This window comes from Ambystoma mexicanum, chromosome 1q, assembly GCF_040938575.1.
Source record: "Ambystoma mexicanum isolate Mex_15411 chromosome 1q, UKY_AmexF1_1, whole genome shotgun sequence".
Lineage (NCBI taxonomy): Eukaryota > Metazoa > Chordata > Amphibia > Caudata > Ambystomatidae > Ambystoma > Ambystoma mexicanum.
Window position 1 is genome coordinate 1527257814 of NC_090922.1, and position 18000 is coordinate 1527275813.

The 18000-nt window shown below is 45.0% G+C and overlaps 1 protein-coding gene across 1 annotated transcript in view; it reads right to left on the reverse strand.

Moving 5' to 3' along the window:
- MPL (MPL proto-oncogene, thrombopoietin receptor) overlaps positions 1-18000 on the reverse strand; it is a 301040-nt gene that overhangs the window by 217462 nt on the left and 65578 nt on the right. The window contains exon 3 of the mRNA XM_069642442.1: positions 1115-1293. Within this exon, the coding sequence (XP_069498543.1) occupies positions 1115-1293 (179 nt within the window). The remainder of the gene's footprint in view (positions 1-1114; positions 1294-18000) is intronic.

Genomic DNA, 18000 nt, shown 5'->3' on the forward strand with positions numbered 1-18000 from the left:
CAATAAAAATATAGGGCGGTAAAGCATTAGGGTGGATCTAGTACCCTTTTTATAAATAGGTGTGACCACCTCTACCTTCCATGTCATTGGTATAGATGTTGCTTTTATGATAATGGAGAGGAGGTTTTCTAATATTTTGGCCCAATCATCCGGCGATTGCTTTAAAATCACATTCGGCCAACCCTGGGGGCTCTGGACTCACTTGATTTCCCTATCAGATTACTGATATCGTCCTTATCAAACCCCAAGGCCCAAGCACCTTCATGCCCCCACTTCACTTCTCCAGAATCTGCATCTTCCCGCTCAACAATGGTCTGGAAATGGGGTATCCAGGTCTCCCCTGCAATAGGATCTGCTGTAGAGAAGATCTGCGCATTGTCCTCATTTCCACAGGTTAGATGTGTTCTTGTTATCTAGTTGCTTCAGCATAGGTTCTGCATCTTTTTGGATCATTTGAAGTCAGTTTTGCTTCAGTGCTCTGATGACAGAACCTATACCGTTAGCTCTATCTCTTTTAGCTTTTCTTTTTGGCAGCCCTCAACTCCCCCTTCTTGTGTCGATTCTCCGGATCAAAGGCATGATTGTGTTCAGAAATAGGATTTGCCCACTTCACTGATTCTTTCACAAAAGTTTCAGAAGGGGTACAGAATCCACTTTTTGTTGTAATATGTTTCTCTCTTGCAAATAGAACCAATTTGTCATAGCATATTTGAATTTGTCTATTGGGGTTTCCACCCAACGGATTCCATTCCTAGGCTAGGGCTGTAAGATGATTTCTTTTAATCCCTTCTAGGGAAGGCCCAGATCACGTGTAAGATCTTAATGTCTCTACTGTCGTTCGTTTCTATCCTCATATATAACTCTTGTTTCACTACCCTACCAACCTTGGTGGAGTTCTCCCTCTCCGTTGGATAACGGTCCGTAGGACCATGCATGCTCAAAAGTGTGGACCTCACTGGGTTTGCTGCCTCATCTTAAGGCAGAGTGGGATATATATCAGCCTCAGAGCTGAGTTCGGTCAACAACAGTTTGGATGGCTCTTACATGGGGTCCAAGTTGTGAGTGCAGATGAAAGCAATGCATGATGTAGTACTCAAACACTGAAATATCTCACCCACATTCTCTGCATACAGCTCACGTGTGTATCTCATTACACTAGTGGCTGCATTGATGACTTTAAGGGTCAACATTGTGAAGAGTTGCACCTCCGTCGAGGGGAACACGCAGATGTAACGGCTGCTTCCTGTGCCCAGCTTCTCCACGGTGAGTGGGCACTCCTGAGGATCATTGTATCTGCAAGGGAAGAACAGAATATGCATGAGTAAGGGCAGACTGGTGCCCCTGCCACTGGGGCATGGATACAGGCACCATCCTCTCTGTCATGGAAGACCAACATCTCAGATTCTTTCTGGGTTACATCAGCTTGATACCTGTGCCTGGGCCATGCATTCCAGTGCCCTGGAACGGATACTCTCCACCCACCCATTCTGTGAAAGACAGCTCCATATTATTTATTTATTTGAACATTTATATAGCACACAAAACCTAGAGGTATCTAGGCGCTTAATCTTACGAGACTGGTTACAGGCATAACATTCAGCTTAATCAATGAAAGGTTACAGAGGCAGGGTGCAATGTGGAGGTGAAGGTTACTATCTTATCCCACATTCTTTTCCTACAATATCCTACACTATCATACATTATTTATAAGCTTACGCAATGTACACAAATTACACAGATAAGCAGGCCCTGATTTGTTGCAGGATTTATAGGAATTCCTTGTTTCTAGATGTGGAATCCTATGCTAGGTGAGGGGTCCTAAGCTAAGTGACAGTTAGTTTGCATCTTGTTTGAACAGTAAGGTTTTAAGGCTTTTGCGGAAGGACCACAAGGATGTGTCAGTTCTGAGAGATGATGGCAAGGTGTTTTAGAGTTTGGCAGTGATCACTGGGAGCTAGAGACGCCAGCTTTCTGTCTCCTAAATCTCAGTGTAGAGATTAGTCTGGTGCAGGAGGACCGGGTGGCTCTTTTGGATTGGGGTTTGGCAATTTGATTGCTGAGGTATGCTGGGGAATCATTCCAGAGCCATTTGTGAGTAAGCAAAAGGACTTTAAATTTTATTCGGTCTCGTTCTGTGAGCCAATGAATGTTGCGTCTAGTTGATGAGATGTGTTTATGTTTGGGTATGTTAAGTGATGCTCTGATTGCATTGTTTTGTACGACTTGAAGTTTGCTAATGTTTTTGGCAGTGGATTCTGCAAAGAGAGAGTTGCAACAATCGATCTTAGAGAGAATAAATGCTCTTGCCAGGGTAATGCAGTTGTCAGATGAGAGGAAGGGTCTGCTGGCTCTAATTAAAATGGACGTATATGCTGCAGTAGAGACAATGGAATTGACCTGTCCTGTTAAGGTAAGTGTTGAGTCGATGTAGACACCTAATATTTTTATCTCTTTGGCAACGTTGATAGTATTGCCATCAATGTTGAAGGATTTGTAGAGTTGTGGTAGGTTATTTAGTTTATATTTCTTCCTATGATGAGTAATTTAGTTTTCTCATCATTGAGACATAACTCGTTTTGTGCCAACCAGGCTTGGAGGGTGAGGTAGATTTTATTGATGATGATTGAGTCAGTGTTGTAAGAGCCTGTGATCGATAGGAGTATTTGTGTGTCATCTGCATAATTAGTATACGTGACACCCAGTTTGTCTAATTTGTCAAAGAGATGCTTGGTGAAAACATTGTATAATGTGGGCAACACACAATTACCTTGCTGTACGCCAGAGCAGACTACGGCTGGGGTGGCTGCTGAAGAGGCAGTGAAGATGTAAAAGTATATTTTGCATGAATACCGCTTGATAGTAAATGATGTGCCTAAGCACATTCGCATTGTACTGTAATATTGCATTGAATGAACCTGAAACAGGCTGACTACGGCGCCATTTTGAGTTATACACCATTTTGCTTTCTGTCATTTTGTGTTTTCGGCTCCAGCAGAGCAAAATTAACTTTGTACTGTTTCCATGATGTCAACGTAGATAAGAATGTTGAAGCTGCTAAAGTGGATTGTTTGTCCTACACTGAGAAACCTTGGAGTTAAACAAAAGTCGTACTAATCAGTAATTTAGATATCATCTGCTCCAATAGTGCCTTCTCCGTTCAAACAGCAAAGTAGAATGATGAATAGTTGAACATGCTCTTTTGCAGAAATCTTTGTTTTCTCTCCTTGAAACTAAGCTGACTTTAAACTCAAGAACAAATGATAGACAAATATAAGCGAGCAAAATAAGGAATGTTACCGTTGTGTCTTATGTTTGGAAAACATGTGAAATGTTTAAAAGAAAACAACAAACTATTCAAAGATGTTTAAGCATGACTTAGTTATGTGGATAGGCCATGAACCTTAGGTAAATATATTACACGAAGAGGGGCTGGACAATGTGTCCGGGATTGTGGAAAACTTGTCCAGCACTCTCTCATCTCATGGTGTCTGCTTGCACACATTGCAGGGTGTTGAGAGCCAGACAGCTGCCTGTTAATAAATGTACATTATACTTTAACCTCGTCACTGGTGTATTTCTATTATGTGGTATTAAGCCTCGATATTCTTTAAAATTTCAGATGGCGCCTGAATTGGGATCCTGAAGATTGATGTCACATCGCTAGACGAAGACGAGGCTACCGGACCGGGATCGGAGAGTAATGGGGGCCCCTGCAAAGTGAGACGCTATTCAACTGCAGTACTGTACGCCTGATCCCTGGACGGTGTGCAGCGTTTAGTAGGACATCACGACGAGGGTCCCCGTATCGAGGCTTGTTTGTCAGAAAACGCCAGCCATGAAAATTTGATGTCCGATCGGACACTTTGATTAATTGAAATCAGGTGAGTCGTATCCCGATTCCTAAAAAATCCTGATTTTTGTTGCAAGTGTTGTCTCTGCAGAAAGAAACGTAGCCAGGTAAGATTGCGAATGAACTATGCCTGGGAAATTGTCATCCTGTTTCAGGGTATTATTCCGCAGGGAAAGACAATCTTTGAAACAAGGCCAACCGGCGCCACCCGAAGGGTCGCCGGCCCATTTAATGTATTGTAAGTATGGCCTGTGATCTATTGTATTTAATGAAATTTGGCACAGACAGACCAGACATGTTTCTGAACTTCAGTGGCCAGTTTATGGTAGTTTTGAAATTGACTGCCTAGAGCATTTAGAATCTGTATTGTTGAGAAAAAAGGCTATTCCTGAAGCATTTGATGCAGTTAAAAATTGGAAAAAGGAAGCTATGCAGCAACTCAAAAGTAGAGAAAAGTATGCACGTAGACACATGACAAATGCTGATAAAGCATTATTGCATGATCAGCAGAAACAGTCAGAATCCATTAGAGCAGTGGTCTTCAAACTTTTTTGGCCGAGGACCCCCTGAGCAAAATTTGGGCAGGTCGGGACCCCCCAGAAATGCCAAATGGACAGTTTTCACAGTCACCTGCTCCCATCACAGTCGCTAGGCTCCCTCATCCCACTCCTACCCAGTCCCTGGTCTCTCTCCACCCCATCACACACCCTGGGCTCTCCCCACTCTGCTCCGACCACTATCCCATGGCACCCGCCCATCCCGCCCATTGTGCTCCCACCACAGCCCCTGGGTTCCCCCATCCCATTCCCAACACAGTCTGAGGGCCAGTGGCGGCTGGTGATTTTTTTAAGTGGAGGGGCATCACTATTTCCCTCATAAATGCCATAGCGACCAAGCATAGTGAGGGAGCCTGAAACAATAAAGGGCGGTTCGGGGGGGGTTTGCCCCTGTGAATTTTGTTTCAATAATGGGTTTAAAATGTTGCATTTTAGAGCATACTTTTAACAAAAAAATGGGTAAATAGCCGAACAGTTTGCAATTGGTGCTAGGGGGCCCGGGGGAAAGGCATGACATTTTTTACTGGACATCTATGATAGATGTGCAGTAAAAAGATACCATCCCTGTCCCCTGTGCCCCACTGGGCCTAACACAGTCAACGTGATTATGTGTGTATGCAAGGCGCTGCACAATCATACAGCAATCACTCTATCATTCACACGAGCATCCATCACCATACACTCACTCATAACATAATCATTCACGCATCCATACACATGTTTAAATAAAAACAATGAATATAAACATACCCTCTGCATTGGCTTGTGTGTGGGTGCTGAAACGCCCTGCTCCAGGCTGCTCTGTCTGTATGTGCGAGGAGGCACAGGAGCTCCCCGTCGGACATACAGACATGCAGTACCCCAGCCAGCATTTCCAATGAGCTATGCAATGCTGACCAAGCAAAATGCCCCAGCACTTGCATGGCTCAGTAAGCATGTTCGGCTGGGGAACTAAACTGAACTGAACTAAACTGAACTGTCAAAGGGAAACACTGTTGCCCTTTGACAGTTCAGCCAGCCCAGGAGCTCTCCATCAGCTGGAAAAAGCAGCTGAAGGAGTGCTCAGTGTTTCACTCAGCTTGCTCCTTAGCTCCTCCATAATGTGTGAGGGGCCAATGGGTGGGCGCCCCCTCACCATTATGGATGAGCCGCCAAACTCGGACTGGCCTACAGGGCAATGCCTGTACCAAAAATGTAAAATGTTAGTGTGGGCCAGTCAAAATGGGCCACCATTTTGGCCAATGTGGACCAGTTTGATGAGTTACTTAACTATGCAGTAAGTAATTTTGACCATTGTTACTGAATATATCACAATTTATTTACAGTTTAACACAAAGCACCCCCTTGGGTACTATTGAAACAGTGAGCCTCATCACAACCCTGGCGGTAGCTGTGCCAGTAAAACCGGCACGGCTGCTGCCGGAGTTGCATCCGGGTCCGGCACCCGCGATGGGCAATTAGCGGGTCATGCCGAGGTAGGTGGACCTGATAATTGCCCTTTCGTGGGTACCAGTACTGGTAGATCCCCATTCGCATTTGAGCCCCATAGGCCTCAATGGGAATGGGGAGCTCGGATGCACCGGCACCGCTAATAACGGTGCTGGTGCATCTGACGAGCTGTGCTCGCGGGTGCCGCATGGCCTGCCAGGTCAGACCTGGTGGGCGGGAGGGCACCCGCGAGCACAACTCATACTATGGTGGTACGGTAGCAACGGTGCCGGTAGCTTACCAGCACCGTTGTTACCATACCGCCATAGCTGTAATGAGGCCCAATCTGTGACTAAAGGAATGAATATCCATTTACAACTGCAGGCCACTTTTTCATTGTTGCCTGAGACAGTTTCATGCTTCAGCCCGACCATGTGAGCCACCCCTGCCCATTTCTTCCAATCTAAAAAAAAAAGAAAATATTATTATTTTCTTTTAAAAAAAAAGATTTCCTGGTGAGCTCTCAGAGCCCCACAGGGAAGCACCCGCGGACCCCTGGGGGGTCACGCCCCAGAGTTTGAATACCGCTGCATTAGAGGTATCGACAGGGCTTTCCAACTCGATGTGCAAAAGATATATCCTTCTCAGGATTTTCATACGTCAGACGAGTAAATTATTGAATGAACGTAGAACTGTTTCAACTGCACCACCTCCTTATGTGCCTCCCCCATTGTTTTTCCTCTTCTTCCCATTATTGTTCCTCCCCCTGCACCTCCACCCGTGCCAACAGGTGCTGTCCCCATAATTCTGTATGCACCGCCAGCGGTATTGCCTCTGCTACCTATTGTAAAAGATTTGTATGAACTCTCGTTGCCAGGTGGTTCTGCTCCACCTGTAGTGGTGGAAGGGGTGGGAGCTGATCCAAGAATAGTAACTTGTGGCACAGTATCTGAAGACAGAAAGAGAGGATTGTATACATGGGCTGAAAGGTACATAGAAGAGGGTAATGTATCAGCTGTTTTAGTTGCGATTTCTGATCAAGGGGGTGTTCCGGAACAGAATATTTTGATAGAACGGATGGGAACGTATTTAGTTGATATATGGAGTGATTTGACGGACATGAATGTCCCACAGGAGTTGAAAGATTTGAAAGTCCTTGCCCGCTCAAGGGACACTGCAGCAAAAGTATATGAGCATGTAGAGAAGGTATTTGAGTTTAAAAGGGAGCTAGATCGGTTACAGAAAGATGAGATGGATGATAATGGACAGTAGGTTTCATATGTGCAGAAGTGATTTCTTCCTCCATTGAAACCAATGAGTGAAGAAATGCGCATTTGCACAAGAGACGCTCTTAGATGGATTTCGGATGTTTCAATTTCTCCCATTGAAGTGCATGGCACGTTTAGTCAGTATACTCCCGCAATGTAAAGGAAAGTGTTACAGGTGATGATTGAGTATTTACAAGATGAATTTATGAAGAGAAAGGAATGTTGTCCCACAGATTTGATGGTTATTTATAAAAGAGCAATTTCGCCCGATACTGCATTGACTTCTTTGTCACTTGATTTAGCCTTGCGGCTTAATAGACGTTCCTATTTGCCTTCTTTATAATGCCGATGAGGGAGGTTCCTCTGACATTTGTTCCGAAAGTAGAGATTCCAGCTAATGCTGCAGCAGGAACACCTGCCACTACTAATGAAGCACATTATGTCTCACAGTTTGTTCATGTCCCGTTTTCTAGACAGGAGGTGAATACCATTAGGCAATCAATTCCAGATATTAGGAAGAATTCACCAGGATTTTATAAAGAAATTGAATCTGTCTTGCATTTGTCAGTTTTCATGATGGATGATATAGATTTGTTGTTTCCTGTGATCCTTCCTGCTGATTTGTGGAAGCAGATTAGAACTGTAGATGATCATGCAGGAATGGGTGATAAATGGGATGCCTTAATACGAGTAGATGGGGACAGGAATGCCGGTGAAAAACCGCCACAGGTGATATTGATGTTGCCAGACAGAAAACTCTTGTTCCTGAAAAAAGAATTATATGGCATAAGCTTACGGCTTGCATGCAAGAGAAGTCAGAAGGTGCAACATAGTTTTTTTTAACAGATTTGAGCAAGTATTTTCAGATTTTAGTGGTCAAGATTTAAGTACAGAGCCAGGAGAGAGGCTATTTGTTGATAAGTTTGTACGTGGATTGTTGCCTGAAACCCAATCACAGATCATGACTTCTGAGAGTGCGTGGCACGCGAAATCACAATTTGAAGTGTCAAATATGGCTCAGTATTATGAAAATAGGGTTAATACAGAGAAGGAGAAGGTGGAAAAGAAGAAAGGAGCCAGAGGTGGGAATACACAGTTCAGAGGCCAATTTACACCACAGGATGGCGCACAACTGGGTCCTGTACACATAAACCAGTGTGCATATTGTAGACAGGAGGGTCATTGGCGAGCACAATGCACAATCCTTCAGCAGAGAAGAAATAGCACGTATGACACCATGAGTCGATGATCCAGTGGCCGTCCTGGGATAAGGGGTCCTGGTAGAAATCAGTTTTCACAGAACCAACAGACACCATCACAAGATAATCAGCAACAGAGTGTTAGTAGTGGGAATATTTTTGATAATGCTTCGAATGTCTATTTTTCTGAGGATTTTGCATCTGACGACATACTGTTCTGTTAGGACATCCTGAAGCAGGGTCTGGAACCGGTACCTTTTCCCATCGATCAGAAAGGGCCCTACGTTGAAATGAAGGTGGGGAAAAGGGAGCATCTATTCTTGATAGATACAGGAGGATAGAAGTGTTCTATTGATCATTCACGGGTTCGAGATATTCCACTGTCGGTGCAGAACAACATTTCTGTAGGGATTTCTGGTATGCCAGTGGTTAGTCCGGTCTCTCGGCCGGTATCAATTTCACTGGGACCATTCACTGATTCCCGTCCATTTCTATTGACGACAAATTGTGGCGAAAATTTGTTGGGATTGCATTTATTAAAGAAATTGAATGCTGTGATTTAGTGTTCTCCAGATGGAGTGTACTTAACGATTTCACCCCAACAAACTTCCGTCCCACAATGTTTGTCTATGCCTTTACCAATTGAATTGAATAAGATTCCAACATGTTTATGGGCAGTTAATGGTAATGAGTTTGGAATTTTACAGGTTGAGCCAGTTAAAATTATGTTGAAACCAGGTGTTAAATGCACCGCACATCAGAAAGTGATGGACGATGTAGGAAAAGGAAACACTTTTGCTGTCAGAATAGAAAAACTGACTGCTATTGATTTGCACTCAAAAATGTACATGCTCGATTCAGCAAGATGCTGCGTATTCCACAGTATAAGATTTCGGTCAAAGGTGAACAGGCTTTAAAAAGTATTATTTCTGATTTCGGACACCGAGGTGTAATTGAAGAAATTGCGGGGAGTGTGTGTAATAGTCTGATTTTACCAGTGTATTAGAAAGGGGATACTGAGATTCCTCTTCTTTTTATTATTGATTTGCGTGCAATTAATAAGGTGGTTGCTCCACAGTTTACGATTTTACCCCATGTCACCACTATTCTGACCATAATTCCAGCCACGGCTGCACATTTTAGTGTTGTGGATTTGAAAAACACTTTATTTAGTAACCCTGTGTATGTTGATAGCAGATATTTGTTTGCATTCACCCAAGGGGAACGCTCGTTCACATTCACTCGTGTGCCACAAGGGTACACTGAGATTCCAAGTATCTATAGTAGAACGTTGAAGGAACAGCTTGATACACTTGAGGTACCTTCCACTTGCACGTTGTTGCAATATGTTGATGATCTACTTCTAGCTGCTGATTCTTAAGTTGCTTGCAAAGAGGGCACCGTGTTGCTGCTTATTCATTTAGCAGAGCACGGGCATAAGGCTTCATTGAAGAAGTTTCAGTATTGTCGACAGGAGGTCACCTATTTGCGCTATCTCCTGTCAAAGGAGGTAAGAAGACTGACACCTGAACAGATACAAAGCATCTCTGATATGTCTGTTCCAAATACACTGACGGAGGTCAGAGCTTTAATAGGCATGGCATCATATTGTAGACAGTGGATCCCAAATTTTTCTTTATAGATAAAACCTATGTTGGCATTGACAAAGAAGGACATTTCTTCACCTTTATCGTGGAACATGGATTGTCAGAACATTTTTGATTTACTTATGACTGCGCTGTATTCAGCACCAGTTTTGGGGACACCAAATAACAAAAAAGGCTTTGTTTTGTATGTGCATGAACGTAATGGATGTGCTTTGGCTGTTTTGACACAGGAATATGGGGGCAAGAATAGGCCGTGCGGCTATTTTTCCCCCACGTTAGACCCTGTTGCATACGCTTTGCCGAGATGTTTGAGAGCTGTAGCTGCTGCTGCTGCATCCGTGAAACAAAGTGAGGGTATGGTTTTAGGTCACACTTTAACCGTGATGGTACGCTACTCCGTAGACGTTCTATTAAACAGAACACAGACGCAAGATCTCACATCAACTCGACTAACAAGGTACACGCTGATTCTATTTGCTCCGAATATTCATATTAAGAGATGTTGTTCATTGAATCCGGCTGAACTATTGCCTTCTCTGCAAGGGAAGGATTGGAGTGATGAAATGTCACATGATTACCTCTTTATTACCGAACAAGAAACAAAGGGCAGAATTGATTTTTGACCTCACATGGAACAAAAATTCAACATGGCACTCTGATAGTCTGGTTGCTATCAGCACTTGCGCTTCCTACACAACTAGCAATAATGAAGTGCACCGCACATCAGAAAGTGATGGACGACGTAGGAAAAGGAAACACTTTTGCTGACAGAATAGCCAAACTGACTGCTATTGATTTGCACTCAAAAATGTACATGCTCGATTCAGCAAGATGGCTTACTGATACTTGTATGATGGACGAAGGGGTTAGGAGTGTAAAAGAAATTCAGGCTAAAGCTACTCCAGAAGAAATCAAACAGTGGGCTGAGGGTCCATTGGGTCTAGACGGTGAGGGTTGTTGTGTGGATAATGAGAAGCAAAGATGCATGCTACCCATTGCCTTTGTCACTACTATGGTCACTACTATGGTCACCATGACTCATGGCCCAACACACATATGTGCTAAAAAGATTTGTCAACAATTAGATCCCGTCTGGTATAGCGCTAATATCCAGAAAACTGCTGAATGTTTGGTCCAGAGTTGCATGATAGGTTTGCAACATAACATTGGGAAGGGAACACTGACACCGAAGGGCAGTTTTGGTCCCCTATCCTTGCCTTTTGAGGTGATCCATTTTGATTTCATTGAGATGGAATATTGCCAAAACTATAAATATGTCTTAGTTGTTATCTCTGCCTTTAGTAAATAGGTTGAGGCTTTCACACTGAAAGACGCCACAGCAATGTCAACGGCAAAGACCATGCTTAAGGAATATTTTCCTAGGTTTGGCTTGCCGAGAGTAATTTGGTCCGATAATGGCCCACATTTTATCGCTGCTGTCATCCTGCAAGTATGTGCGGGATTACAGATTCATAAACGGTTCCACTCGGCCAGACATGCTCAGAGTGCCGGCCTTGTGGAACGCCATAACGGAATTCTGAAGAATAAAATCAGTAAAGTCTGTGCACACAGCAATCTGAAATGGCCGGACACTTATCCAATTGCCTTACTATTGATGCAGACCACCACACAGTGAAAGACAGGGCTCTCCCCCTATGAGATTGTCACGGGGAGACCAGCCAATGTATGGAATGCACCGAGGCCCAAACAGTTCAAAGATATTGAGTATCCGCTCTTGTCTGATTATTGTGATCATTTGTCTCAAAACTAGCGTTTGATTCACCAACAGGTAGGAGCAGCCCTCCATGTAAAATACGAGGGTCCAGGTCACCGACTCCGACCTGGTCAGTGGGTCTTAGTGAAACATTTCAAGAGGGGCACCTGCCTTGCACCTCGTTGGAAGGTACCCCATCAGATCCTTTTTGGCTATGCAAACTGCAGTACGACTGACTGGAAAGAAACACTGGATCCAGCCGACAGATGTGAAGAGGATTTCTTTTCCTCTGTCACCCTATGACGAAGGGGAAGAGAAGGGAATTGATGATCCTGACACTCATAACGAGCTTGCTTTGAGCGACACTGATGGTGACACGAACATGTGTCCTGAGCCTGTGGGGTCTGGGGAGATTGTTGCTCCTTCTTTGAAAGTCCTTCCTAAGCCCGTGAGGTCTGGGTAGATTGGTTCTTCTTCTTCAATTTCTTCTTCATCGTCGATCAATCTTGTTTCTGCTTCTTCATCTTCTTCAGGAAAAGACAATGCTTTGTTCCCTGATCATTCTGTACCTGGAGATTTAAGGTGCAATCTGTGACCACGGAACATGATTTAGATGTAGGGCCTGCTGACATTACATTCATGTAAATAGAATAGGAAAGTGCAGCTAGGATTCTGTACCCACAAGAAACCCACAAGAAACCAATGTTGAGCCAGTCCCTCATCATTGCTCTGCTGCATACAATAAGAGGCAGGGACCAGCAAAGTTACCTTAAATCAAGATCAAGTGACACCCACAGATGTGCTAAAAAAGCTTAACAGTGAGGCTTCTAAATGGACGCTTTGGGGGCCACTCGTACTAATAAGGATACTGATTGTTTTGCTGATGATGAATCTGCCCATCAAGGGCCATGGTCCCCGAGTACCAAATGGGTACTTATCACAATAACAGCTTGTATTGTAATAACATTGACATTCAGGTTTTGGTATCTGGGGGTGCACATCTGCTTGATATTTTATTGCCAACTGCAAGTGTCTCCACTATGTCTCCTCCATGTGTGCAAATGATGGGGGGAAGTTGTGCACAAGCAGTTGGTAAACTAGAACCTAAGACACATAGGCCAGGAAAATTACTAATACCTTGGTAATGCAGGACATCACCATAAAGGAATTAATGGCAGTCGATGTTTTTGAAGATAGCGATTTGCACACATGGTGCAAAATGCACACTCTTCATCCTCGAGACCTCCAACATAAAGGGGGTTATCACAGCCACACCCTATTGATGATTATGAACGCCACACAAGCCATTCTAAATAAGACCAATTGTTGGATATGTTGACATCTGCCGCAACATGGGGAAAAAAGGATTGGACTGGCATATACATCCTCTCCCTCTAACTACTGCTTGTTATGCTTCACTTAGGGAATTATTCTTTGGCAGGTGGAACGATAGTGTCACTGGGAATTTTGATGGGACTAATCTCAATGAGTTTGTAAAACAAGTTTTAGCACCTTTAGCATGTTCTCTGTTTGCAAATAGCAACAAGCTAAATGTTGTTTCTATTAGGCCTTCTGATAGACTCTTTAGACCTTTCCAATCTATGAGTACCTTTAAAATGGCTCCCGTAGGTAATAGGGATGCCATGCCTCCTTCCTATACCATTAACCATAGTCCACACTATGTTCCATTTTGCATACAAAGAGAGGATTCCCAGCCAATGGGTACATTTGAGGGATGTATGAATACTGCCGTACTAACCAGTGTGGATAGACCTCTGTATGTAGGAGATCCCGTTTACTTTGTTTGTGGTAATGAAGCATATCCATGGTTGCCAAGAGACTTGGAGGGTACTTGTTATTTAGGAATACTGTTACCAGGTGTATATGTTGCCACCACTGCTGAAGTTTCTAGAAGTCGTTCCAGGCGAGATGAGGATGGTGACACTCCCTCACAGATTCTGGGTGACGTTGCTAAATCCTTTGTACCGTTTTGGGGACAGAAAATAAACTCTCAAGATATTAGAACATTGGCAGGGGTTTTAGAGAAAACCATCAATGAAACCACTGACATCCTATATAACATGACATTAGAGCAAAATGCTATTAGATTAGTGGCTCTCCAAAATAGGATGGTGCTAGACATCATTATAGCTGAGTGTGGTGGAGTGTGCAAAATGGTGGGATCTGCGTGTTGCGTTTTTAACCCCGATTCCTCCCCCACCATATTTAAGGCAATTAAGAAATTGCACTCCTTAAGTACAGATGTACAAGTTCCAGACGGAAACTGGGATATTGGCACATGGTTCTGGGACTTGTTACGATCTTGGGGCTGGAGAATCTTTGCAGTTCTGATGGTGAACCTTTGCATTGTACTGTTTTGCTGTTGTTGCATACAGTGTCTTCCTGTCATCTGTTTCATGATAGGGGGAAGTTGTGCACAAGCAGTTGGTAAACTAGAACCTAAGACACATAGGCCGGTAAAAATTACTAATGCCTTGGTAATGCAGGACATCACCATAAAGGAATTAATGGTGGTCAATGTTTTTGAAGATAGCGATTCAGGATGCTCTGATGATAATACGTGGTTTTCGGATGATGCTAATGTTTGAGTAATGCTCTTGGCTTAGGCCAAAAGGAGGGTTTGTAAAAGTATATTTTGCATGAATACCGCCTGATAATAAATGATTGGCCTAAGCACATTTGCATCGTGCTGTAATACTCTACTGACTGGACAACTGAATTCCTGACAAGCCGTACACCAACAGTTAAGTGACGTGACACTGTCTCCCCACCCGCTGTGGTCAAATGTGCCATCTCACTGTGACCCTGCTCATTCCCTTTCTAGTTTAATATTGTAATGTAAGATCATTTAAGTGGTCTTGTATAGCACCTGTTTTCCACAGCGGCCTCGCTTGGCTTTGTAAGAAAAAGGGGGCACGTGAGGCTCATTTGTGGGATAGTGGGAAAGTCAGATGCAAACCTCTGGTGTTGATGGGTGCAGGTCGGAAGTACCCAGTTCCTGAGTGTCCATCTGCTTTCTATGGGTTTGGGTCAGAAACTTGTTTTCAGATTAAATGTGACTATTACTTCAACATCTCCCAAATATAATTGGCTTTCACTTGCATTGAAAAAATGGATGGCCATAAACTGGCTTGACCTCAATCAAAACAAAACCGACATTCTGTTAGCCGCCACTCCAAGCCACGCACAAAAAATGTGAGGTATTTATGGCAACATGCAGAGGCGTTTCTAGGGGTGCCTATAGCCTTGGGTCTTTTGGTTGTAGCCCTGGACAGAAGCTCAGGGGCTACAACCAAAAGGCTAGCTAGCCCGAGTCCCGACAGTCCTGACATTAGCGTAGCCCCAGATCCTTTCCAGACCTAAAAACACCCCTGACAACATGCCATTATCAGGGGGGTTGCATGATCCCCCTATTAATTAGATTTTAATTGCCTTTAATAATTATCTGTTGCTGAGGAGGCACATTAAACTACTTCTGTTGGCAGAACATTGCGCCCACATTGCCCGTCCTACTGCCTAGTGTGAATTAGATGACTTGAACACGCCATAGACGGGTCCCACAGAATATACTTTGCAACGACTGGCCCTATCACCCCAATTCTGCACAAGTTGCAGCGGGTCCCAATAAAAACTAGAATTGCTTTCAAACTTCTCCTCATTGCAGAGAGGACTAGCTACAGCCGTCGCCATTGCACAGAGGAAAAGTTACAGCCCGCGCCATTTCACAGAGGGCTTTTGACAGATGGCACCATGGCACAGAGGACTAGTTACAGCCAGCGCCATTGCAGAGAGGGCTACTTACAACCGGTGCCATTGCACAGTGGATTAGTTACAGCTGGCGCCATTGCAGAGAGGGCTAGTTACAGCCGGCGCCATTGCACAAAGGGCTAGTTACAGCTGGCACCATTGCACAGAGGGCTAGTTACAGCCCGCGCCATTGCACAGTGGACTAGTTACAGCCGGCGCCATTGCACAGAGGACTTTTGACAGCCAGCGCAACAGTCTCGGGAGGATAGCTCAGTGGCAACGCGCTCGACTTGGAAGCAAGACGACACAGAGCAACACCAGTTCGATACCCGGGTCGGCGCATAGAAACCTCTGGGTCTTAAGAGGGTTATAAATAACCTATCATATCATAACACAGAGGACTAGTTAAGCCAGCGCCATTGCACAGAGGGCCAGTTACAGCCAGCGCCATTGCACAGTGGACTAGTTGCAGCCGGCGCCATTTCACAGTGCACTAGTTACAGCTGGCACCATTGAACAGAGGACTAGTTACAGCAGGCGCCATTGTACAGAGGACTAGTTACAGCAGGTGCCATTGCACAGAGGACTAGTTACAACCAGTGCCATTGTACAGAGGACTAGTTACAGCCGGTGCCATTGCACAGAGGAGTAGTTACAGCTGGGGCCATTGCACAGAGGGCTTTTGACAGCCAGCGCCATTGCAGAGAGAGGACTAGTTACAGCCGGCGCCATTGCAGAGGGAACTAATTACATCCAGTGCCATTGCACAGAGGACTATTTATAGCCGGCGACATTGCACAGAGGGCTTTTGACAGCTGGCGCCATTGCACAGAGGACTAGTTACAACCGGTGCCATTGCACAGTGGACTAGTTACTGCTGGCACCATTACAGAGAGGATTAGTTATAGCCATTACCATTGAACAGTGGACTCGTTACAGCTGGTGCCACTGCACAGAGGGCTAGTTACAGCCAGCACCATTGCATAGAGGGGTAGTTACAGCCGGCGCCATTGCACAGTGGACTAGTTACAGCCGGCGCCATTGCACAGAGGACTAGTTACAGCCAGCGCCATTGCAAAGAGGGCTAGATACAGCCGGCACCATTGCACAGTGGACTATTTACAGCTGGTGCCATTGCACAGAGGACTAGTTATTGCTGGCACCTTTGTACAGAGGACTAGTTACAGCCGACGCCATTGCACAGAGACCTAGTTACAGCTGGTGCTATAGCACAGAGGGCTTTTGACAGCCAGCGCAATTGCAGAGAGGACTAGTTACAGCCAGCAACATTGCACAGAGGACTAGGTATAGCCGGCGCCATTGCACAGAGGACTAGTTATAGCCGGCGCCATTGCACAGAGGGCTAGTCACAGCCGGCACCATTGCACAGAGGGGTAGTAACAGCTGGCGCCATTGCAGTGGACTAGTTACAGCTGGCGCCATTGCACAGAGGACTTTTGACAGCCAGAGCCATTGCACAGAGGACTAGATACAGCCGGTGCCATTGCACAGAGGACTAGTTACAGCCGGCGCCATTGCAGAGAGGACTAGGTACAGCTGTTGCCATTGCACAGAGGGCTAGTTACTGCCAGCTCCATAGCACAGAGGGTTAGTTACAGCCGGTGCCATTGCAAAGAGGGCTAGATACAGCCGGCGCCATTGCACAGTGGACTACTTACAGCTGGCGCCATTGCACAGTGGACTAGTTACAGCTGGTGCCATTGCACAGAAGACTAGTTACAGCTGGCGCTATTGTACAGAGTACTAGTTACAGCTGGTGCTATTGCACAGAGGGCTTTTGATAGCCAGCGCAATTGCAGAGAGGACTAGTTACAGCCAGTGACATTGCACAGAGGACTAGGTATAGCCGGCGCCATTGCACAGAGGACTAGTCATAGCTGGCGGAATTGCACAGAGGACTAGTTACAGCCGGTGCTATTGCATAGAGGGGTAGTTACAGCCAGCACCATTGCACAGAGGGGTAGTTACAGCTGGCGCCATTGCACAGTGGACTAGTTAGAGATGGTGCCATTGCACAGAGGACTTTTAACAGCCAGCACCATTGCACAGAGGACTAGTTACAGCCTGCGCCATTGCACAGAGGACTAGTTACAGCCGGCACCATTTCAGAGAGGACTAGGTATCGCTTGCGCCATTGCACAGAGGGCTAGTTACAGCCGGCGCCTTTACACAGAGGACGCGTTACAGCCAGCGCCATTGAACAGAGGACTAGTTACAGCTGGGGCCATTGCACAGTGGACTAGTTACAGATGGCGCCATTGCACAGAGGGCTAGTTACAGCCGGCCCCATTGCACAGAGGGCTAGTTACAGACAGCACCATTATACAGAGGACTAGTTACAGCTGGTACCAGATTACCTCAAGCAAAACATTCAATTACAGACTTATCTGACCCACAATGATTGTCCACGGGATCCCCCAACTCCATCAACCGAATCAAAAGATCCAGTGCCTCTGCTAAGCCTTGGAATTCACTTCCAGTTCATACTCACTCTGTCATGGAGAAAGGTGAAAATATTCTCATTTTAAGTGCATTTCTCTGCCTATTTCCCTGGTCCATTTTTTAGACTGAGCACTGAAATTCCTTTG